This window comes from Plasmodium sp. gorilla clade G2 (genome assembly GCF_900097015.1).
Source record: "Plasmodium sp. gorilla clade G2 genome assembly, chromosome: 13".
NCBI lineage: Eukaryota > Apicomplexa > Aconoidasida > Haemosporida > Plasmodiidae > Plasmodium > Plasmodium adleri (nom. inval.).
This window is the reverse complement of record NC_041705.1, coordinates 850,280-875,000: the sequence shown is the minus strand read 5'-3', so window position 1 is coordinate 875,000 and position 24,721 is coordinate 850,280. Positions and strand designations below refer to the sequence as shown.

At 17.8% G+C, this 24,721-nt stretch overlaps 10 protein-coding genes across 10 annotated transcripts; 6 read left to right on the top strand and 4 right to left on the bottom strand.

Annotated features, from left to right (window-relative positions):
* Positions 1 to 466: 466 nt before the first annotated feature.
* On the top strand, positions 467 to 1,158 carry PADL01_1322100 (vacuolar ATP synthase subunit g, putative; the record flags this gene model as incomplete). The annotated part of the gene is made up of 3 exons (XM_028683764.1): positions 467 to 557; positions 721 to 821; positions 979 to 1,158. 3 exons carry the CDS (start codon positions 467 to 469, stop codon positions 1,156 to 1,158), a joined length of 372 nt encoding a protein of 123 aa, XP_028539910.1.
* Positions 1,159 to 2,826: 1,668 nt separating this feature from the next.
* Positions 2,827 to 3,589, top strand: PADL01_1322000 (60S ribosomal protein L6, putative; the record flags this gene model as incomplete). The annotated part of the gene is made up of 2 exons (XM_028683763.1): positions 2,827 to 2,872; positions 3,063 to 3,589. 2 exons carry the CDS (start codon positions 2,827 to 2,829, stop codon positions 3,587 to 3,589), a joined length of 573 nt encoding a protein of 190 aa, XP_028539909.1.
* Positions 3,590 to 4,377: 788 nt separating this feature from the next.
* On the top strand, positions 4,378 to 5,396 carry PADL01_1321900 (beta-hydroxyacyl-ACP dehydratase; the record flags this gene model as incomplete). Its single annotated transcript, XM_028683762.1, has 2 exons — positions 4,378 to 4,933; positions 5,260 to 5,396. The coding sequence occupies 2 exons, from the start codon at positions 4,378 to 4,380 to the stop codon at positions 5,394 to 5,396; spliced, it is 693 nt and encodes a 230-aa protein (XP_028539908.1).
* Positions 5,397 to 5,493: 97 nt separating this feature from the next.
* On the bottom strand, positions 5,494 to 7,695 carry PADL01_1321800 (conserved Plasmodium protein, unknown function; the record flags this gene model as incomplete). Its single annotated transcript, XM_028683761.1, has 13 exons — positions 5,494 to 5,522; positions 5,721 to 5,757; positions 5,843 to 5,911; positions 6,044 to 6,199; positions 6,293 to 6,333; positions 6,461 to 6,473; positions 6,544 to 6,693; positions 6,860 to 6,922; positions 7,023 to 7,062; positions 7,197 to 7,223; positions 7,305 to 7,326; positions 7,431 to 7,472; positions 7,593 to 7,695. 13 exons carry the CDS (start codon positions 7,693 to 7,695, stop codon positions 5,494 to 5,496), a joined length of 792 nt encoding a protein of 263 aa, XP_028539907.1.
* Positions 7,696 to 8,380: 685 nt separating this feature from the next.
* On the bottom strand, positions 8,381 to 8,856 carry PADL01_1321700 (conserved Plasmodium protein, unknown function; the record flags this gene model as incomplete). Its single annotated transcript, XM_028683760.1, has 2 exons — positions 8,381 to 8,536; positions 8,665 to 8,856. The coding sequence occupies 2 exons, from the start codon at positions 8,854 to 8,856 to the stop codon at positions 8,381 to 8,383; spliced, it is 348 nt and encodes a 115-aa protein (XP_028539906.1).
* Positions 8,857 to 9,788: 932 nt separating this feature from the next.
* On the top strand, positions 9,789 to 10,781 carry PADL01_1321600 (conserved Plasmodium protein, unknown function; the record flags this gene model as incomplete). Its single annotated transcript, XM_028683759.1, has 1 exon — positions 9,789 to 10,781. One exon carries the CDS (start codon positions 9,789 to 9,791, stop codon positions 10,779 to 10,781), a length of 993 nt encoding a protein of 330 aa, XP_028539905.1.
* A 690-nt stretch (positions 10,782 to 11,471) lies between these two features.
* Positions 11,472 to 12,941, top strand: PADL01_1321500 (conserved Plasmodium protein, unknown function; the record flags this gene model as incomplete). Its single annotated transcript, XM_028683757.1, has 1 exon — positions 11,472 to 12,941. One exon carries the CDS (start codon positions 11,472 to 11,474, stop codon positions 12,939 to 12,941), a length of 1,470 nt encoding a protein of 489 aa, XP_028539904.1.
* Positions 12,942 to 13,162: 221 nt separating this feature from the next.
* On the bottom strand, positions 13,163 to 15,902 carry PADL01_1321400 (palmitoyltransferase, putative; the record flags this gene model as incomplete). The annotated part of the gene is made up of 6 exons (XM_028683756.1): positions 13,163 to 14,380; positions 14,487 to 14,600; positions 14,691 to 14,873; positions 15,007 to 15,443; positions 15,607 to 15,675; positions 15,770 to 15,902. The coding sequence occupies 6 exons, from the start codon at positions 15,900 to 15,902 to the stop codon at positions 13,163 to 13,165; spliced, it is 2,154 nt and encodes a 717-aa protein (XP_028539903.1).
* Positions 15,903 to 16,528: 626 nt separating this feature from the next.
* Positions 16,529 to 17,692, bottom strand: PADL01_1321300 (conserved Plasmodium protein, unknown function; the record flags this gene model as incomplete). The annotated part of the gene is made up of 3 exons (XM_028683755.1): positions 16,529 to 17,229; positions 17,321 to 17,488; positions 17,608 to 17,692. 3 exons carry the CDS (start codon positions 17,690 to 17,692, stop codon positions 16,529 to 16,531), a joined length of 954 nt encoding a protein of 317 aa, XP_028539902.1.
* A 1,834-nt stretch (positions 17,693 to 19,526) lies between these two features.
* PADL01_1321200 (translation initiation factor EIF-2B subunit related) lies at positions 19,527 to 24,519 on the top strand (the record flags this gene model as incomplete). Its single annotated transcript, XM_028683754.1, has 4 exons — positions 19,527 to 19,680; positions 19,880 to 19,974; positions 20,067 to 23,705; positions 24,061 to 24,519. The coding sequence occupies 4 exons, from the start codon at positions 19,527 to 19,529 to the stop codon at positions 24,517 to 24,519; spliced, it is 4,347 nt and encodes a 1,448-aa protein (XP_028539901.1).
* Between the last annotated feature and the right edge of the window lie 202 nt (positions 24,520 to 24,721).

Below are 24,721 nucleotides of genomic sequence, written 5' to 3'. Positions count from 1 at the left end.
ATTTATTTTGTGTGCTTAATAAAAAATAAATTATATATTATATATATAAAATATATATGTAATATTTTTTTTTTCTTCTTTTTTATAATATATATAAATTTTTATGGATAGGAAAAAAATAATAAAATAAAAAATATATATACATATATATATAATAAATATATATCTTATATGTATATATATATATATATATATATATATATATATTTCATTTGTATGTATTATTATATATATATATATGTTTTTTTTTTTTTTTTTTTTTTTTTTTTTTTTTTTTAAAAATATTATATATTTTATGTATAAAAAATAAATTCACAAAATTTCTATTTTATTCTTCTAAGTGTTCTATTTTTTCTTCTTTTGTAATATAATAACTCTATTATAATATTTATATATTAATATTTCATCCTAAAAACAGAAAAAAAAAAAAAGTTCCTTTTATTTTATTTATTATTTTATTTTTCTTATGGCACAAAATAAAGGTTCTAATGTTTTAATTCAGCAGTTACTTAAGGCTGAAGAAGAAGCAGACTTGGTTATTAAAAAGGCAAAGGATGGTAAAAAAAATAAAATAAATAAATATATATAAATATACATATATATATATTTATGTTTATGTTTATGTTTATGTTTATATTTATATTTATGTTTATGTTTATATACATATGTTAATTTTTTTTTTTTTTTTTTTTTTTTTTTTTTTTTTTTAATATTTCCTAGTCAGGGCAAAGATGTTGAAAGAAGCAGAAGCTACAGCAACGGAGGAATTGAAAATTTTTAGAGCAAAAGAAAAAGAACGTTTAAATAAAGGACACAAAGAGGTAATAAAAAAAAAATATATATATATATATATATATTTATATATATATATTTACATATATATGTGTGTGCTCTATCATTTATGAAATATATATTTATTTATATTTATTTATATTTTTAATATTATTTATTTTTTTATTTTTTTTTTTTCAATTGTAGAAATCGACAGCAGAAGACGAAGTTGTTACAAAAATAGAACAGAATACAAAAGATGAAATTAAAGTTTATAAAGATTTATTTAAAAAAAATAAAGATCAAGTTGCTCAATTTATTTATGATAAAGTTTATAATGTTGATTTGACAATTCCTGACTGTATGGAAAAATCTTTTAATAATTGAATGGACATAACAAAAGAGGGAACAAATAAAATATATATATATAAATAAATAAATATATATATATAATATATATATAATGTGGACGGGAGTTAATATGAAAAAGTTCACATATAATATGCTTATTTATATATATCAAAAAATATAAATATATATATTATATATATATTATATATATATTATATATATATTTATATATATGACATTTCTTTTCTTTTCTCATTATAACGATTTATATGTGATTGCATCCTATTCATATTTCTTTACATTATTTTTTTTAATTCAAAGGTTAAAAGAATAATATATATATATATAATATATATATATGTGAATACGTTTAAGATTATATCGTATTAATTTTATATGGAAAGGTTTATATTCCGCTTTATATATTAAAACCCATTTATTAATTTTTTTTATTAATATTTTAATTATTTATTTATTATTTTATTTTTTTTGTTATTATTTATTTATATATATGTAAATAATATATACATAATTACATACATATATTTTTTTTTTATTCACTTATATATAATAATTTTCTCCTCTTACATATTTCTTAAGTTTACAATTTTTTTGTAACTCATTTTTTTTTTATATATAACAGATGAAAAACAAAACCATATTGGAAAATATTTATAAGCCATAAAAAGAAACAAAATATAAATTGAGAAGAATTTTTTTATTTTTTTTTATTTATAAAATAGAAAAGTATAATCCTTTTATAATGAAATAATATATAATATTAAACAAAAGAAATATATTATAATATATAAAAATATATATATTTATATATATTATATGTATATATAAAAATATAGGGATAAAAGAGGTTATTTTTAAAAGGGGATTAAAAGCCCTTGATAATATTACGTGTAAAAATTATATATATATAATATATATATATATAAACATTTGATATGCTTATTTTATTAACATACAAATATATAAATATATATTATAATATTTACATACTTAAAAATAGGTTGTTACAATTTTTATGATCTGAAACGTCAGTCATTATTATATTTTTTCTAAATACATTTTTAAATAATATAATAAAAAGAAATTTATATATATATATATAATATATATATGTAATATATATATTTAGGTATATATTATTTTTATATACAACGAAGCACCTATAATTATAAATATATAATAAAAAATATCATTCAACTTATATAATATTTATTATATATATATATATATATATATAATAATATTTAAGTTTTATATATATATACATAGAGATAATTCATTCATACAAAAATATAAATAAATAAATATTATATATATTATATATTACATATATAAAATTATATATATTAATTATTTTATATATATATAATAAATAAACATCGATGGAAAAAAAAAAAAAAAAAATAATAATAATAATAAAATAATAAAATAATAAAATAATAAAAAATTTTTTCAATGCTTTTAATGAATTTCTTTTTTTTTTAAATATAATATAAAAAAAAACAGAAAAAAAAAAAAATAAAGAAATTATACCTTTATTTGAAAGGAATAAAAAAGTTTTTAACATTTTGAAAATAAAGATAGAAGAAATATAAACAATAATTTACTTTTTTTTTTTTTTAAATTTATAATTAGAAATTTTATTATTTTATTTTTTTTTTTGTTTATATATATTTATAAAAAATGAAAACCATAGTATCAACACAAAAAGTATTAATTCCTGAAGGAGGTATGTGAAAAAAAAAAAAAAAAAAAAAAAAAAAAAAAAAAAAATATATATATATATATATAAATGTATATATATAAATGTATATATTAATAAAGTATTCATTTATATATGTATATTGTGTGATGGGTTTATATGTTGAAATATGAAAAAATATAATATATATTTATATATATATATTTATTTATTTTAGTCAAGGTAGCCATAAATTCAAGAAAGGTGACCGTATCTGGTAAGTACGGAACGTTAAGAAGGAGCTTCAGGCATTTACCAATAGATATTAGATTAAACAAATTAAAGAAATATATTAAGATAGTTATGTGGTTTGGTGTTCCTGATAGTTTAGCTTGTATTCGTACTGTTTGTACACATTTAAAGAATATGTTTACAGGAGTTACTAAAAAGTTTTTATATAAAATGAGATTAGTACATGCTCACTTTCCTATTAATTCTAATATTGTAGATAATAATACAAGAATCGAAATTAGAAACTATTTAGGAGAAAAAAGTGTTAGATTTGTTAAAGCTTTACCAGGAGTTGTAATTGAAAAATCACCAAGTGTAAAAGATGAAATTTATGTTAGTGGTGCTGATATTGAAAATGTATCCTTAACAGCTGCATTAATACATCAATCTGTTTTGTGTAGAAATAAAGATATAAGAAAATTTCTTGATGGTATCTATGTATCAGAAGTTACAACAGTAGAGAAAGACGAATAAAACAAATAAAAAAAATAAAAAAAAATAAAAAAAATAAAAAATAAAAAATAAAAAATAAAAAATACAATTAAAATTAAGATACATAATTTGGTGGTATATATGTAAATATATAAATATAAATATATATATATATATATATATATATGTATGTATATTTATTTATTTATTTATATATATATTTTTTTTTTTTTTTTTTTTTTTTTTTTTTTTTTTTTTTATTTTTTAATTTTGTTATCTATTCATGGAATGCGATTATATATATATTTTTATAAATTTATATTCAACATTTTTATATTATAAATAATTTTTCAATTTATAATTAAAACTGTAAAGATTAAAAAAAAAAAAATGAACATTTATTAATTTATTATTTTTTATTTTTAAAGGGAGAAAATAAAATGTTGTAGCTATATTTATAACATTATGTATATTCCTTACTTTTTTTTCTTTATAATTTTTTTTTCTATTTTATAAAATATATTACATAGTGTAAAATTATTATATTTCACAATTGAACAAATAAATAAAATATATATTATATTTTGCTAAGCATACAATCATTTTATAAAGTGAACTTTTTTGGCACCACAATATAAAGAGGGGAAAAATTTAATATATATAAATATAAATAAATATATATATATGTATGTATTTATGTGTATCCCACACAAATACTTATTATAAAAAAATATTTTTATATGCTATAATAACATATATGTTTATATTAGCACATACAACTTTGGGGTGTTGCCGTTTAATTTTAATCAGACTTTTTTAAATATTAACAAATGCATTTTCTTATCATCCATTTTGCTCTTTTTTTTTTACCTTTTCTATTGGCCATAGATATAAAAAGGGAGAATTCTTTTTTTCTACGACACTCACCAGGAATATTATACAAAAAAGATAATTATAATCATATGTATAATAAAATAATTAAGAAACAACAAAATAGAATATATGATATATCCTCTCAAATAAACAAAGACAATATTAATGGACAAAATATTTCATTCAATTTAACCTTTCCTAATTATGATACAAGTATTGATATAGAAGATATAAAGAAAATCCTTCCGCATAGATATCCTTTCCTTTTAGTTGATAAAGTGATATATATGCAGCCGAATAAAACAATTATTGGATTAAAGCAAGTATCAACAAATGAGCCTTTTTTTAATGGACATTTTCCTCAAAAGCAAATTATGCCTGGTGTTCTTCAAATTGAGGCGTTGGCTCAGTTAGCGGGTATTTTATGTCTCAAAAGTGATGATAGTCAGAAGAATAATTTATTTTTATTTGCTGGAGTGGATGGAGTAAGGTGGAAAAAACCTGTACTTCCAGGTTAGTATGCAAAAATAAATTGATACTATATATTTTTTTTTTTTTTTTTTTTTTTATATCGTTAGTTTATAATATAACAATTACCACTTACAAAACATACATATGTATATATACACATATGTCATAATATTTCACTCACACAATTATTCTACATTTTTCGAAAAAAAAATCTTATTATTTTTTTTTTATTCGAATGATCAAAAAAACATGTGTGCAGCTAGCTATTTAGAAAAAAAAAAAAAAAAAAAAAAAAAAAAAAAAAAAATATATAATATATATATGTACATTTATATATTATTTTTATTTTTATTTCTATTTCTGTTCAGGTGATACATTAACAATGCAGGCGAATTTAATATCATTTAAATCATCCCTAGGTATTGCAAAATTGAGTGGAGTTGGCTACGTAAATGGTAAAGTAGCAATAAATATATCAGAAATGACGTTTGCCTTATCGAAATAAGTTTTAAAAAAAAAATTAAACTTATAACTAATATGTAATTCTTTTAAGAATTTTTAAAAAAACAGACGAAAAACACAAAATTAAAATTAAAACATTTTCATGCCATTTTGGACATAATAGATAAATCTATAAAAAAAAAAAAAAAAAAAAGAAATAATAACTCAAATGAATAAAAATCAATAATATATATACAATATAAATGTGCAAATTAATTTTATCATGAACTTTATATTTAACAACTTTTTAAAAATAATATTATTATATATATATATATATATATATATATATATATATTTTATTTTTCTTGTTCTTTGTTTTCTTTACCTCCATATACCCTACACAACGACGTGGCTGCTTTCACCTATAAAATAAAACGTCTCCACATTATCTTCCATCCTTTAGAACAAATATTATCAGTGTTTATATTAATATATATATATAATTACCACTTCCCAAACTGCTGAGGTTCCCATGAAGAGCGTGGAAAAAATGGGGTAGGGTAATTTACACGTATACTAAAATAAAGAAATATATATATATATATATATATATGTGTGTGTGTGTGTCCAATGTTTTAAAGATGTGGTTAATACTGTTCATAAAATATTTGTAAAATATTGATTTATATATATATATATATATATTACTGGAAAATTCTTTAGAGCACAAATATGTACAGGTCCTATAAAAATACATGCACACATCACTGCCATCATAGTAGTTACCACATGTGTAGTTACTAAAAAAATATCATAGGCAAAATCAGCCCCTCCTCTAATGTATGTGCATATGTTCATCATATTCTATACAATATATATATATATATATATATATATATATATTATAAAGATATATTCACATTAATCATTTGTAATAAATAAGAATAAAATAATTACTTCTAATTTTTTGCATTCCGCCTCTGTATTACAAGGGGTGTCTAAAATAATTAAATTGGAATATACACATATATATGTTTTAAACTTATAACTTATCCCATTGTTTTAGTTTATTTTATTTTTTTTTTTTCTCAAGAGATATGTAAACTCCTATACATATTCTCAAACCTGCTGTTAAATCCTTAAATATGAAAAAATACACAAGGTAATATATATATATATATTTATTTATTTATTTATAATATAATTACTGATATGTCCGGCTTTAATTTAGCAACTTGCTTATACTGTTCATAATTAGGAGTAATATATTCTTGCTCTATAACTTTTAATTTTATAAATTGTTGCTTGATTAAATTTATCATGCTCTTTGCTAACTTTCTATTGGAATCTGTAGAATTCTTATAGAAGGAAAAAAAAAAAAAAAAAAAAAAAAAAAAAATTAACAAATGAACAAATATAAGATGACCAAATATTTATTGATTGTTTAATTAAACGTATAATCATAATAAATTTGTTAAATATAAGTATTAAAAGAGAGAGAGAAATATTAAGAAATGTCCTTACTTCATTCATCAGATTATCATACTCTTTAATAAAATGGTCTCCTGCATATTTCTGTATGTTAACCTTGAAAAAAAAATATCACAAGCCCATAATTTTTGAACTTGAATATGAAAATTTATTTTGTAAGATAACATATATTGTAAAGATAAAACAGAAGATTTACTTTTAATTTTTCTTCTTCAGAAGGACTAAGAAATACGTCACTTTAATAATTAAAAAAAAAAAAAAAAAAAAAAAAAAAAAAGATTACATATGTTATAAAGAATTTATCTATATATTTGATTATATATTTATTTTTCTTTTCACTTGTACAATTTGAAATAATTTAAGATCTTACGTGTCTTCATAATTTCTTATAATTTCCCTATAAAATGTTGTAATTTATTATATTTATTTGTTTTATTTTATTGTAATTTTTTTTTTTTTAATAATAATTATTTTAAACCTAAAAACATCTACATCTCTATCTAGCAATTGGGTGTAAAAATATATATATATATATTTATATTATTAATATAATTTTTTTTTTTTTTTTGTCTGAAAATATTTATATATATCTTCATTTTTCAACCTCCATAATCTTCTCTTAAATGTTTTTCTACAACTTTTGTGTCTGAAAAATATGAAAGTGTCAAGAAGAAAAAGGGAAAGAACATTTTTTTTTCCTCACACATATAAATATATATATATATATATATATATGTTTATATATTATTTCTTTTTTTTTTTTTACATTCCCTTGGGAAAATATTAGTACTAAACAAAGACATGCAAAAATAAGCTTCTAAGAATATTATTAAATATAAAAATAAATAAACATTTACATGCTTTTCCATCTTTAAGTGTATAAATATATATGATGGTGTTTTATGAATTATTTGTAAGACAAAAAAAAAAAAATAAGTATGTTAGATAAAAATATATGTACATATAATTTATGCTATCTTTTTATTCAATGTGTTTATAACACTAGAAAAAATTAAAAATAAATAAATAAATACAAATATATATATATATATATATATATATATATAATATTTATTTTTAATATTTTATATTTCATTTTTGGTTGTATATGAATTTATTTTCCCTAGGACTATATATGTAAATGCCTTTGTATGTACACATAAAAAGGAACACCTTAAAATATTTACATATATATATATATATATATATATATATATATATATATATATATATATATATGTATATATATATTTATTTATTTATATACAACCTAAAATTCAGTTTCAATAAAATGTTATGGCATATGTGATATACCCAAATAATTTAATAGAGTGAATAACATTATTATATAAAGGTTTAAAATTATTTTTTGAACAACAAAAAAAAAAAAAAAAAATAAAATAAATAACAAAATTATAAAAATTTTAAATGTTAAAATATATAAGATATGTATAATGTTTATGGAGTATATAAAATAGTCTTGTTTGAAACATAAAAAATATATATATATATATATATATATATATATATATATATATTTACTTTTTTATTTTTTTATGAATTTACAGCTTTGTCTATTAAATATAAGTCATATTTGATTCTCCAATTTGTATCATCATTTTCTATTAAAAAAGAAGAGTCCTTTTTTTTCATTTCTTCTCCCTTAACGTATTGCAAAAATAATTCTTCTGCATATCGATCTTTATCGGTCTGAACACATAAAAGTTAAAAAAAAAAAAAAAAAAAAAAAAAATTAAATATAAATATAAATATAAATAAATAAATAAATATATATATATATATATATATATATATATTTCTTCTCTCTTGTGATATACTTGTCTTATATATTGATAAATTGATAGTGGTATGAATAACGGGAGTAGTGTCCTACAAAATGTTCCTGTCCTTGTAATATTTTCAATTACATTTTTGGATAAATTTTCATAACGAAATTTTTTAAATATATTTTTTAAAGTGGGACTAAAAAAGGAATTAAAAAAAGAATGAAGAGAAGTAAGCTTCGCCATATGTATTTTATAAAATAAAAAAATATATTTTTTATGAAATATATCCACTTGTGAATTTATAAGAGCATATTTAAATAAATAAAATATATATATATATATATATATATATATATATATATATTTAATTATTTATTTATTTCATCTTTTTAAAATAATACACATGAGTTAAAATTCATACACATTGGTATATTTAATCATATAGAAAAATATACATACATATATAATATATATATATATTATATATATATAAATATATATTTATTTATATATTATTGAAATGAAGTAGCTTTTTAATTTTTATAGATTTAAAATAACTGGAGTAAAAATAAAAAATAAAAAATAAAAGAATTTTAATTTATCGTCCTCTTTTTACAAAGGCTCAAAAATATAAATAAATAAATATATATATGTTATATATATATGTATATTATTTTTTATGCGCTCTTTTTTTTTTTTTTTTCTTTTTTTATGAAGAACAAATAAATTTTATGTGTGAAAACCTCCTTTGAACATATCTATTATTATTATTTTTTTTTTATTTTATTTTATTTTTTATGGGGAAATTTTCATATATATATATATTTAATTTTTTTAAGAATAATTATTTCCATTTTTTGTTAATGTGTTAATTTTTTTATAATTTATTTTTCGCCTCCCCCCCTAAATAATTAAAATGTATGTAAATATATACATATAAATATATATTATATATATATATTATATATATGTGTATTAAATTTTTTTTTATACTTATAACTTGAAATTTGAAAGAATTTCTCTTCATATGAAAATTGAATGTGTTTGAAGTTTCTATATAAATATAAGCAGACCACATATATATATATATGTAACACATACATATATATATTTATAATTTTTATATTTGTTGGGGGTTAAATTTTATTTTATTTTTTTTTTTTTTTTTTGGAGGCATGGAATATTTAAACAAAATATACATGATAGCACTTGGAAAAAAGAGAGAAGTAAGTGTTCATGTTGATGTAGATGAAGATGAAGACATGTGTGATGAAAATATTATGAATAGAATAAAACAGAAAAATTGTTGTAAAAAATGGAGTACCAGTATGTATAATAAGAATATATTAATTAATTATAGAAAAGATATAGATAAAGATTCTTTTTTTATAATATTAGAAAAAGCATGGAAATTATTTTTTCATGATGACACAAAAGGAAATAAATTACTTTTGCATGAAGAAAATGATAACAATATATATTCATTACCCAATTTTTTAATTATAGATAATGTGTCAAATTATAATAATATGGATACAGATAATATTATAAATATGAATAATGATCAATGTGATAATGATGATAATATTATTATAAATGATGAGAATACAAAATATATATTAGAAGATATAGATGATAAAAAAATAATATCTAATAAAACATTTCCTTTAAATAAAAAATTTATTGATATATATCATAAACATGAAGATACATATTGTAGTTATCATAAAGAAATTGATGACTTCTTAATATTGCCAGATATAATTATTACAAATAATGAAACCATTAATATCTTTCATGAAATTAAGGATGATGATGAATCTTTAAAAGTTAATGAGAATTATGTCAAAAATGAAGAGGATAAGAATAATGTGGACATAACATATGATGAAAAAAAAACATATGATAAAAATAAAACATATGATGAAAATAAAATATATGATGAAAATAAAATATATGATGAAAAAAAAACATATGATGAAAAAAAAACATATGAAAAAAATAAAACATATGATGAAAATAAAACATATGATGAAAATAAAACATATGATAAAAATAAATCATATGATGATAATATTATTCAAAATGTTCATATAACAGATAATATGAATAACCCAAACGTTACAACAGATTCATCAAATATTTATATCCTTAATGATGAAAAATGACAAGTCTTAATTTTTCTTAAATTTTACAAAAAAAATAAAATAATGAAAATGGCATAATAATTCAAATATGGAAATATTATTATAACAATTTTTTTTTTTTTTTTTTTTTTCTTTTTTTTTTACTTGTCTTTTTAGAGTATAATTAAAATTTTATTTGTATAATCTAATTTTTTTTTTTTTTTTTTTTTTTTTGACAAGTCGTCAAATAATAATGTAAACAGTTTTTCATGTAAATATGTATTATTTGTTTATATGTATATATTTTTGTAATAATTTAATTAAGATATGAATTAAAAAAATGTATATATAAGCATGCACACGTGGTTGTATATATATAATATGTATTTATATATGTTTTTATTTATTTGTTTATTTATTTATTTATATCCTTTCATTATTAATTAAAAAAGAATTCATTTATTTGTAATATTTTCTTTTTAAAGAAAACAATAAAAAAAAAAAAATAATTAAACATATATCTGATAATATATTTCAATATGTAAATGGATAAAAATTTATATATTAAAAAAAATTAAAAAATATAGTATAAATAATATTCATATTGAAAAGAGGACACACATATATATATATATATATATTTACAAAATTATTGTAATTATATGGTTGTATAAAAATAAAAACATGCATATATTCATATAACCATAACAATGTAATAGATGTTATATTAACATGGATGAATACACAAATAATTGTGATGTTAATGAAAAGATCATACCTTTTTTTAATTACATATCTGAAGTATCAGAAAAATGTACATGTAATGAAGAAAAGAATGTTTACTTGTATGGAACATATAATGGTTGCACTAGCAAAAGTTTTATAGAAGAGAATATCATTGTTGATACATGTAATATTTATGAAAGGCTATATTGTGGAAGCCGCTTTTTTGAACTAATCATATTAAAAAGTGAAAAAGTGAATATCGAAAAAATAACATTTGATGATAAAAAAAAAGATATCTTTTGTTTATTTGAAGGAGAGAAAATATATGAAATTTGTAGCATATTACAAGAAATTGCTGTTTTTCTAAAAAATGATAAAAAAAAAAAAGAAAAAATTATTTTATCCTTTATAGAATATAATAATAAAGATGAAGTCAATACATATAATATTCATATATTAGATATATATATATATTTATATTTAAGAAATTATTTAAAACAAACATGCAGTATAGAGGATGAAAATTATAATATATTATATTTTTATAATGAAAAAGAAAGAATTCTTAATATAGAAAAATATAACTATGATATAAATCACTTTGATATAAGAAATTGGCTCTTCAACAATATGTCTTTTTTTCTACCATCTAAAAGGATAGAAGACAAATCTGATGATAAAATTAATAATAATAAAATTAATAATAATAATAATAATAATAATAACAACCTTTTGACTGTCGATAAATATTTAAACGTGCAAAACAAATCCAAGAATTTATCGCAATCACATAATTTATCCTTATTCAGATTAAATTCAATGGTAGATAATCAAACGAACAATTTATCTTCAAAAATATCCATTAATAAAAAATTACCAAATATATTAATTAATGAAAATGATAATAAAAATTATATTTGTAATGAAGAAAATTGTATATCATCCATTATTAATTCTTCAACAAATATTGAAAAAGAAAATGCTATATGCTATTATTTAAAATGTTGTACATATGAAAATGTAAACGTATTTACATTACACCAGAAACAAATTTATGATAATAATTTTAACATATATAAAAAATTTATTGGACATAATAATATTCCACTTATTCAATATATTATTGATATACCCAAAGAATTAATATTAGACAACTCTCCTTTTATATTTACAAATAAGAAATTAAAATATTTAGACACTAATATTCTTAATGATCAATGTTCAGGAAATATTACACCAAATACATTATCTTCATATAATTTTTATTATGTTATAAAAATTCAAGATGAAAATAAAGAAAAAGTCAAAACAGATCAAGTTATACAAAATATTGATAATAATTTAATATATATTCATAAATTATTAAAAAAAAATAATAATAATAATAATATCATAAGTATTGTTACACAAAATTTTCATGTTACTTATGTTTTCACAGTATTAAAGTTTAATTTGCAAAAGAAAAAAAAATTATGAACAAGTCAGGCAAAAATTTATAAAATAAACAAAAGGAATAAAATTAAAATATAAACATAAATAAATAAATAAATAAATATATATATATATATATATTAATATATGTGTGTTCGTTTTATTTTTATTCTTATAATTACACTCAATAAATTACTACATTTCATAATTTTGTATATTCTGAATTTATTATTATTTTTTTTTTATTTTTTTCATATGAACAGTTTTCATTCAATGTTCATTTGGTTTAACCGTTTATTCAATTTGTCAACAAATTCTGTTAGCTTTTGGCTTTTAATATTTTTGTCAATCTCTATAAACTGTTTTTCCTTTTTAATTAACTTTGTTTTTGATTTTGTTAAAAAATTTATAAAATTAAGAAACCTTCCTTGATCAAATGGATTTTTAAATTTTCTTATAACAATAGGTTGGTTTTTTTCATCCATAGTTAATTCATATGTAAAAAATGTTTTGTATGTATAAATTTTAAATTTTTCATTGGATGTAATATTTTCTAATATGTTCATTATGGATCTTATAAATATGGCACCCATAAAATATATTAGTAATATAGATAATACAATAGCCATAAGTATTATGATATAAAATTTGATGTTGTTATAATTAAATGAAATATTAAAAATAAAACATCCATATATATATATAATATAAAAAGAAAAACAAATGTTGAGTAAAATCCATAAAAGAAATATCCTAGCATTTTCAATACCCATACAATTAAGTGTAAAATCACAATGATGATCAAATATTTCAACACATTTGTCACACAAAGAACAATGTTTTGTTCTTAAATTTTTAAAAAGAAAACATGTAGGACATAACATGTTAATATTAATTTCTGTGAATTCTATAGGGGGGATATTCCAATTTATTTCCATACTATTTTTTAATTCAAAAATATTTTCTCTCTTCATTCTTTTTGCAAACTCAATCAATTTGTATTTCTTTTCATATCTATTTATTTCATCCCTTATATTTTTAATGATATATTGAAAAGTAAGATTTTCTTTCGACCACTCTTTATTATTATTTGTTTTATTATAATAATCATTTGAAGGTTTATCTTTATATTGGTCTTGTTTTGAATCTACATCATTATGTGTATTATCATGTGTATGATCATATATATCATCATATGTATTATCATGTGTTTCATCATATGTATCATCATATGTATCATCATATGTATTATCATATGTATTATCATATGTATCATCATATGTATCATCATATGTATTATCTCCATTTTTACATTTCATGTTGATGTCTTTTTTTTTTTTACCTTCCAAATTCATATTGAAAACATTGCTTTTATTATTTTCCAAATATCCTGGGTTGCTAGTAACCACAAAATAATATATGACAAAAAGGAAGGGATGAAATAAGTCTAGGTATAATTTTTGTCCCTCTATATATTTTCTAACCTGAACAAATATTATGAAATTATGAAAATGTAAATATAAAAATAAAATATATATATATATATATATATATTATTATTTATTTATTATTTTTTTTTTTTTTTGTTACGTATAGGAAGTAAGTTATGTTTAAATAAACATAAAGAAATACCAACATCAGTGGGTATAGCAGAAGAGCCTTATTTTCAATATATTTTGTATAAATGCTAAGAAATATGGGCAACTAAAAAAAAAAAATATACACACACATACACACACATATATACATATATATATATATAACCGTTTAACACTTTGAATAAATTTGTATTACTTTTTTTTTTCTCTTAATGGTGTATGAGCCTATAGTACCATTTTCTTCATATAAAAAATTTCTATTTTTATTTATATTTCCCTTGTTTTGACATAATCTATATACCTTCTTACTATTTAGGAACTGATAAATTCTGGGGTCTATTTTGGATTTGTTATCTTCAACGAATTGAAGAATGGTTTTCTATAATATGGTAAATAAGTAATATATAAAGTGTATTAATATATACATATATATATATATATATATATATATATATACATATACATATATATACATATATCATTCATTTTAATATTTTATTTTATTTACTTACATTGTCATCCGTTCCTATGTCGTAAACATTTTGAAGTTTATTTATTATTAAATATACACATGCTTCATACGAATTGCCAATGATGGCTTTATGTAGTGTTGATGTTGGAGTATTTAAATTAAGAGAATATAAATTGTTCATAAATATTGAAAAAAAACGAAGAAAAAATAAATTATTATTATATGCAGCCCAATCAACTACAGAGCAACTATTATAATCTTTATGTGTTATAGAAACATTTAGATATAATAAATAAAAAAAAGCTAAAATATTATTATACTGAATACTTATGATAAGACAATTATATCCTTTGTCATCTTCTTGAAATAAATTAATTCCATACTTATTCAAAATATAAATCATAAAAATATTATTTGAGCATATGGCCCAGAATAATGGGGTCTGCTTAGAATGTGACTTAATATCCCTATCAGCATCTTCCAAAAATAAAAAAAAAAAAAAAATAAATAAATAAATAAAAAAATATATATATATATATTTATTTGAATGTTAAACATAATAACATTACAACATTAAGACAACATGTCTTTTTTATCTCTTTTATTTCTTTTATTATTCTTTTTTTTTTATTATTGTTACTGTTTTCTAGTAAGTAGTATACTAAATATACATTATTTAAAAAGACAGCCCAGTGTAATAAACTATTTCCTATATATACATATACATATATATATATATATATATATATATATAATATGACAAGATATATACATATATATAATATTTATTTTCTATTTGTAACCATTTTCGTCTTGTATATTAATTAGTGTTTTATCTTTTTCCAAGAAATAAAAAATTCTCTCATCTTTCTGTTTTGACAAATTAAATAATAATTCTTTTATGTTAATGGACACACATGATGTTGAATTATTCATACTATAAAAAAAAAAAATTAAAGGATAAACAAATAAATTATGGAAATATTTTTAAAAAAATATATAAAAGTTATATAACATTATTATTATTATTTTTTTTAAATATATATTTATTATATATATATATATTTATATTTATTTATTTATATTAAAAAAAGTGGACATAATGCTTATTTCTTTTTATAATTAATTTTTCTTTTTTCATATTTATATAGCTATATTATAATGTTTTACAAAATTAATAAATTTTCTTAAATTGGGATAATCAAAAAAAAATATATATGTATCCACATATAAAATATGCGTACAATGTTTTTTTTGTGCATATATATATATATATATATATATATATATATATATATGTGACTCTTTTTTTTTTTTTTTTTTTTTTTTTTTTTTTTTTTTTTTCTAATACGTATGAATATATTATATTTTGATCAACAAAAAATCAGACATGCATTTTAAAATGAATAATTATTCAACAAGAAAAAAAAAAAAAAAAAACATATACATATATAATTATATATATGTATTATTTATATATTATTAAAATTTAATGTAATATAATAATGAATGTATTTCCAAAAAAAATATACTTTTTTTTTTTTTTTTTTTATTTTTTTTATTTATTCATTTGAAGACGATTCGAGGTTATTTGTGAAATTTAGTTTTGGCAATTTAATTACCCGATTTTTTTCTTTAATACTTCTTATACTTATATATGTTTTTTTTTTATTATTATCTGATGTATATAAATTATTATTGATAATATTTTGTTCTTTTGTTGTCTCATTCATTATATCTTCTGAATTATTTGACGATGAGATACTTTTTAAATTTGTCATGAGAATATTTTCTTTTTCTGAATCAACTAGTTGTATTTTATTCATTGAATAATTTTGTTCTTCCAATTCGAGTTGTTTGCTTTTGCTTTTTTCTTTTTTTTTGTGTTTTTTATGTTTTTTATTTTTTTCTATATTTGTTTGTTTTTCCTCCTTAATATGTTTCTCATCATATGTATTGTTATGTTTATCATCATATGTATTATTATGTTGATCTTTATTTTTTTCCTTTTCCTTTTTTTTTTTTTTTTTTTTCTTTTTTTTTTTATGTTCTTGGTCTATTTTATATATTTCTGCATGTTCAAGATCTATACTAGAAGAAAACAAATAAACCTTTTTTTCGTCATTTTCTTGTTGTGAAGATAATGTTTGAATATTTTTCTGTTCATTTATTTGTTCGAATTTGTTGTAATCATATATTTGATTGTCTTGATCATCTTCATTGTCTTCCCTCTTGCTGTTGTTATCTCTTTCTTTATCAGAATCTATGATAAAAGGACAAATAATAAAAATAGACACACACATATATATACATATATATATATATATATTTATTTATTTATTTATATGTATAACCATTGTTGGATATGCTCGTGTTTCCAATAACTCTCTGAGGAATTCCTAACTCAGATGCCCTCTTCAATTTTAAATTATAAACAACTTGTTGTAAACTATTTTTATGACCATCATATTTAATAGTATGAGCAGAATTTTTTTTTTCTGTACTATTATTTTTTTCTACACCTTTTTATCTCAATATGAAAAAAAAAAAAAAAAAAAAAAAAAAAATTGGTCATATATATAAATATATACACATATTAAAAAAAAAAAAATTTTGTGTATATTCATATAAAAATAATAACTTTTATATCTCATACCTAATGTCAAATATTTAAAAAAATTTGTAAGTCTGTCCAAATAATTTTCTTCCTTCTCTATATTTTCCATATCAAATGTGTACGTAAAAAAAAAAAATAAAAATAAAATTAAACATAAAAATAAACAATTGAATTTTAAATAAACGTAATTATAACCACATATATATATATATATATATATATATATATATATATATATATATTTATTTATTTATTTATATTTATATTATTTTTTAAATACCAAGGTTTTTTCTATAATGGTGTTTTTTTTTTTCTTTATTTTTTTACATTTCATCAATGTGTTAACATGTTTAAAAATATAAATTTATATAATTGAAACAAAAATAGGAAAAAAAAAAAAAAAATGTCTCAAGTTATAATCAAAAAATTATATTTTTTTTTTATAAGGACATGCACGTAATTTTAAAATTTTTTTCAAAAACAAAAAAACAAAGAAGGAAAAATTAAAAGATACCATATTGGTTTTTTATATTTTAAATATTTTTATAAATAAAGAATTCATTTTTCATTGCATTTAAAAATAAATCTTAAGAAGAATATATATATATATATATATATATATATATATATTTATATATTTATATATATTTTTTTTTATGTCCTTTTTACAACAAGTATAAATACAACATTGTATAGTATAATGGTAAAATAAAATGTATCAAATAAATAATGTTTATCTCATTTTTTAATTTAATGATATATATTATTTATTTGTTTATAATGAGGTTATTATTAAGGTTTCTACTTGGATCTCTCTTTTATAATAGAAAAAATATATATATACACATATACATATACATATATATATTATATATTTTGTATATGTAAAATTACATATTTCAATTTTTTATTCAGGAATAAGGACATGTTGAAAATGGCTATCTTTTAAATGTTACCTTTATAGAGTATTTTTTTTTTTTTTTTTTTTTTTTTTACATTTTCTCTTCTTTATGTGAGAGAAAATGTTTATAATATATGGATATCAATAATAATCATATAAATATAAAAAAAAAAAGAAAAAAAAAAAAAAAAGAACACATTAATTAGTATACTTTGTATTTATTATATCAATATGAATATTAAAAATTCTCTTTCTCTTTATCTTTATTTTATCTTTATCTTCTTTTTTTTTATTTTTTATGATTAGGAGCATATTTATATTTTACTTACAAATGAGACAAAAAAAAAAAAAAAAAAAAAAAAGAGAATTTTAAATCTGCATATTATATATATAAAATTTTCTGATTAAAAAGAAAAAAATTAAATTAATAATATTTTCAATGTAGAATCATATATATGTATAGAACTAGAATTCGAAAGAGAGAAAAAAAAAAAAAAAAACATAATATTTTAATAATCATAACTATATTTTTTTTAAATGTGTAAAAAAAAAAAAAAAATTATTATATTTTTATGTTTCTTATTTTTGTTGACCTAATAATGCTTCTTATAAATTGATGACTTCAAAGACTTAAATATATATGTGTATACACATAAATAAATAAATATATATATATATATAAATATATATATGCATAGCTATCACTTATTTTATGTGATATTTATAATTTAAAAAAAAGAACAAAAAAGATAAGTATAAATAAATAAATATAAAAAAAAATATATATATATTATATATATATAATAAAACTAATTAATTTAAAGGGTGATTTTTTTTTTTTTTTTTCCTTTCTTTTTTTTCTTTAATTTTTTTTTTGTATATTTTTTTACCCTTTTAACTTATAAAATAATTATATATATATATATATATATATATATATATATATATATATATATATGTATATATTTTTTTTTAATTTTTGATTTTTTGAAAGTATATATGTATCACATATATATATATATATATATGTGAAAGGTAAAGCATGGTGAATTATGATGATATTACGCAAACATTATTAATTAATAAAATAAAAATAAAGTATGATTCAAAAAGTGAGTGGAATAAATATTTAAAATATAGTTTAAGGAATCCACATTCTTTTATATATCCGGATATTTCTTCAAGGATTAATAACTGTAAGATTTATAGAAATGCTGGTTGTTTGAGCTTTCCATTTTTTTGTTCATTCCCCACCCAAAAAATAAAAAATAAAAAATAAAAAATAAAAAAATAAAAATATAATATATAATAAGATGTGTGTATAATATATATGTATTTATATTTATTTTATATTTATTTTATATTTGTATTTATTTTCTTTCATTCTTGTTGTAGTGAATAATAAAGATTTGGAGTGTTTGAACTCGAGCATTTTATCGGAGGGTTATAAATTAAATAATATCGAGAGGATAAACAATGATTACACAGAAGTAAGAATATTAATATAATAGAAATGAAAAAATATATATATATGTATATATGTATATATATTTGTATATATATATATGCATATATTTTATAGATTGATGGTGAAAAATATATTTTAGAAATTGAAAAAGAAGAAGAGAAGAATTTCAATAAAGACAATGAATTGTTATTAAGAAAAATCGTTTGTTTATTTAAAGAGTGCATGTACTATTTTATGAGTTTCAATGAGAAAGATGGACAATTCACAGACAATTCAAAAAACACTTGTTATAAGAGAGATATAACACATAATAGTGATTATGAACTTTTTAAAAGTTTAAATGATTGTATTATTCAATTACATGATTCAAAAAAAAATAAAAATCAAGCTGTTATAATGACAAATGATTTTTGTGGTATTTTTACACCTCATTATATAAAACTAACAAAATATACTGATACATTTATAAATGTATTAAAAGAAAATAATATAAAATATGTAGATTTATTTCATGAAGAAATTAAAAATAATGAATTATATAAAAAAAAAAAAGAACATTTTGATAAATTGAAAAATTCGTCTTTTATGCCTTTGACGAAAGGAGAAATTTCGCTAGCCAATAAAAAAAAAAAAAAAATCCACACAAAAAGTAATAATAATAGTAATAATAATATTAATAATAATATTAATAATAATAGTAATAATAATAATAATATTAATGATGATATAAAAAAAGATACTTTACTCAAAAATAAAACAGAGGAAGATAACGCAAAAAGGTTAGATAAAAAAAAAAAAGAAAAAAATGAAACATTTAATATGGACAGTAAGAATAATTTGAAAAAAGGGAATAATGATAATTGTGATGTATTAATAAATGAAAATAATCAACAAATTCATGATATTAAACAAATTCTTGATAATAATAATTCAAAATTAGAAGAATGCAATATGGATACCACTCACAGTTGTAATGATATCAGTGAAGAAGAATATTCTGATGTAGAGACAAGCCAAAGTGGTGATCATAGTGACAAAAATGTAAATACCATTATTTTAAATAAAAAGACAAAGAAAAGAAAAAAAAAAAAAAAGAAGAATGAGGACGAACAAGATGATAATTTTTATGATGATAAGAATGAAAATAATAATGGATTAAAAAATAATGAGAATATAAATATATGTGAAGAAATTCCAAATAATAAACAATCACATAAATACACAAATAATTATGATAATGGTAGCAAGTTAAAGAGAAGAAAGAAAAATAAAAAACAAACAAATGAAGAAGATATAAAAACTGAATGTACTAATTTATGTCTGATCCAAAAAGATGAAGAATATGTAGGAATGTCTATTTATCAAAATGAAGATATTTGTAATTATTTAAATATAAAGAATGAATATGATAAAAATGATATAAATGAAAATATTAATATGAATGCTAAAATATTTAATATGTTAAATAAGAAAATAGATTCAGATGAATATATTTATAAAGAAATGAAGAATGATTTTATGAAGAAAATGAATTTACCTAATAATTATAATTATGAAGTTAATGTACTGGAAATAATTGAGAGTGATATAAAAAAATTTTATAGATGTATTGTAAAATATATTAATAAAAAAAAAGAACATATAAAAATATATTATATCATAAGTAATTTTGTATTTTTCTATTCTAAAATGCATAAAAATAATATAAATTTTGATGATAATATTCATAAAGATATAAATAAAAATTTTGATTATAAAAGTATTATTATACAAGGTAATATGTTACCTTATAATTTCTTTCTTTTCTTAAAAGCTTTACATTTAATGAGTACATATGAAATCATAAAAAATTTCTATATAACATTAGAATATGATGAAAGAAAAAATAAATGTTTGCATTTTCTAAATATTACAGAAAATAAATTTTATGAAAATTTTAAAAAATTTGAAGCGAATATTAAATCATCTTTTTCTTATATACATAAATTTTTATCTAATATGATACCTGTATATAAATACACAATACTAAATGGAAATATATATAAAGACATAGAAACATTCTCTCAAGATAATGTATATGAAAATGTTTTTCAATTAACGTATCATGAGAACAACCTACAAACTGATAAGAAGGATATGATGTTGCTTTTATATGATGAGAAGGATGATAGAGATAATTATCATGAGAAAAAAGATATTTATAAAACGGAAGCTTTGAAAAGTATAAATGATAAGGCAAATGATAGTGGTTTAAATCAAAAACCAAGTGACAAACATATTAATAATATTAATAATAATAATAATAATAATACATATGATGTGGATGGTCCATGTCAAACATGCCCATCAAGTTATATCATTTACGATTCAAACAATCTACATAAGATGGTAATATCTAATGTAAAAAATAATTGTAGAATTATTGATGATAAAGAACTTCCAATACTTCTAAAAGATATAAATGATCATAATGATAATTTTACAAAAATTTTATTAAAAGAAAATCGATTATTATTTCTTTTAGATTTTTATGAAAAGAATTCAAATTGTAATACTATTATATTTAATTCTATTTTTTTTGATACTTTCATATCTCTTATATTTATATATTATCTAAATAATTATGTCAAACCAAATAAACAGGATAACTTAAAAAATATCCCTTTATTTAAACCTTCTTATTTTCATATGTTTATAACACAAATTTTAAAAAACAAAAACGAAAAGAAATTAAAAAAAAATAAAAGAAAATCAATCGAACAAGAACATACAGTTGATAAATTATGTAATAACTTTTTTAAAAACTCATTAAATAATATATTGAATTATAAAAAAGGATCTAAAAATATAGCTTCACAACCAGTAGATATATCATATAATAATAAGGAGGAGGGTGTGCTACAAGGGCAGACGTCTAATAATGCATTATTGAATGATGCAGACAAAGCAGTTGTAAATAATAATATTGATGAAGTAAATAAAAATAATAATACTACACATAATAATAACACTACACATAATAATAATAATACTACACATAATAATAATACTACACATAATAATAATAATATTACACATAATAATAATACTACACATAATAATGAAAGCAATCAAAAAAATAATATGAGTGAAGACCATTATAAGGAAAACAATAATTTGCCAACACCAATTAATACACATCAAAAGAATAATATTGAAGATGAAAATAATAATTTACATGTTGTAGAGAATCATATTATTATTAACGAATCATTTATTGTAAAAAATGAATATGAAAATATAATTATATGTATATTTGTTTTTATTAATAGCAACAATTCTATTTCTTATAGTGAAGAAGAAAAAGAGATACGTGAACTTATTTTATATGTTTTAAAAAATAAAGAAAAATATAATACATATAATAAAATAAAATATATTTTTAAATATAGAAATAATATAAATGATGCAATTACATTAAGTGAAATCGAAATAAGGAAATATGAATATATTAAAATTTTTATTATTGGATTAGTATTAAATAATGATATATCAAATAATATTCTACAAATAGATATAAATAATTTATATAATTTAAAAGATATTTTACATCAAAAATATCCTACTAAAAAGTTTGATATCGAAACAAAATTATTTACATTTTATTGGATATATCAAGTGTATGTATATGGTTCTATATTCTTGAACGATAAAGAAATTCCCCATGCTATCAAAAAAATAAATGATGTCTATCAATTGCCATACACTCTCCAGGTTATTCATAATGAAATAAAATATATATAAACAGATATACAAAAAGGGATATATTATATATATATAATATATTGATATATATAATATATTGATACATATAATATATTGATATATATAATATATTGATACATATAATATATTGATATATATAATATATTGATACATATAATATATTGATATATATAATATATTGATACATATAATATATTGATATATATAATATATTGATACATATAATATATTGATATATATAAGATATTTTTTTATATAACATATATTTATATATATATATATATATATATATATATATATATTTATTTTATTTTATTTTATTTTTTTTTTTTTCCTTATGTAGCTTAAAAGTCACGTCCTGTGGGGGTACTATCTTTACATAATACAAGATACAGTTGAAAGTAGATATTCAGAAGATAGAATTTTAAGATTGAAAGAACAAGGAATACATGTTCGATTATGTACAGAAAATTTTGAAGGACAAATTATAGAAGATGATATTAATGATATTTTACATATGCATGATTTAGATATAAACGATATAAAATATATGGATAAACATATTTTTATGAATATTATATTTTTAATTGAAAATGGACACCTTACATATTTTACATTTATAAATACTGATAATATACATATTACACAAAGAAATAATTATTTATCTATACAAATTTTTAAATCCAAAATATCATTTCCATCATTTAATTTAAATACACCCATATTAAATGATTCATGGCTTGAAGATGTTTTGTCAAAACAAACATTATTACCTTTTAATGATTATTTTTATAAATTCTAAAAAATTATCAATATGTATAAAATTTATAACTTTTTTTTTTTTTTTTTTTTTATTAAAACTGAAAAACTATTCTAATAACACCTATTTATTATATATTATATTAAAAGTTTTTTTAAAATTTAAAAAAAAAAAAAAAAAAAATATATATATATAAACATATATATATAAATACATACATATATTTTGAACAACAAAAAAAAAA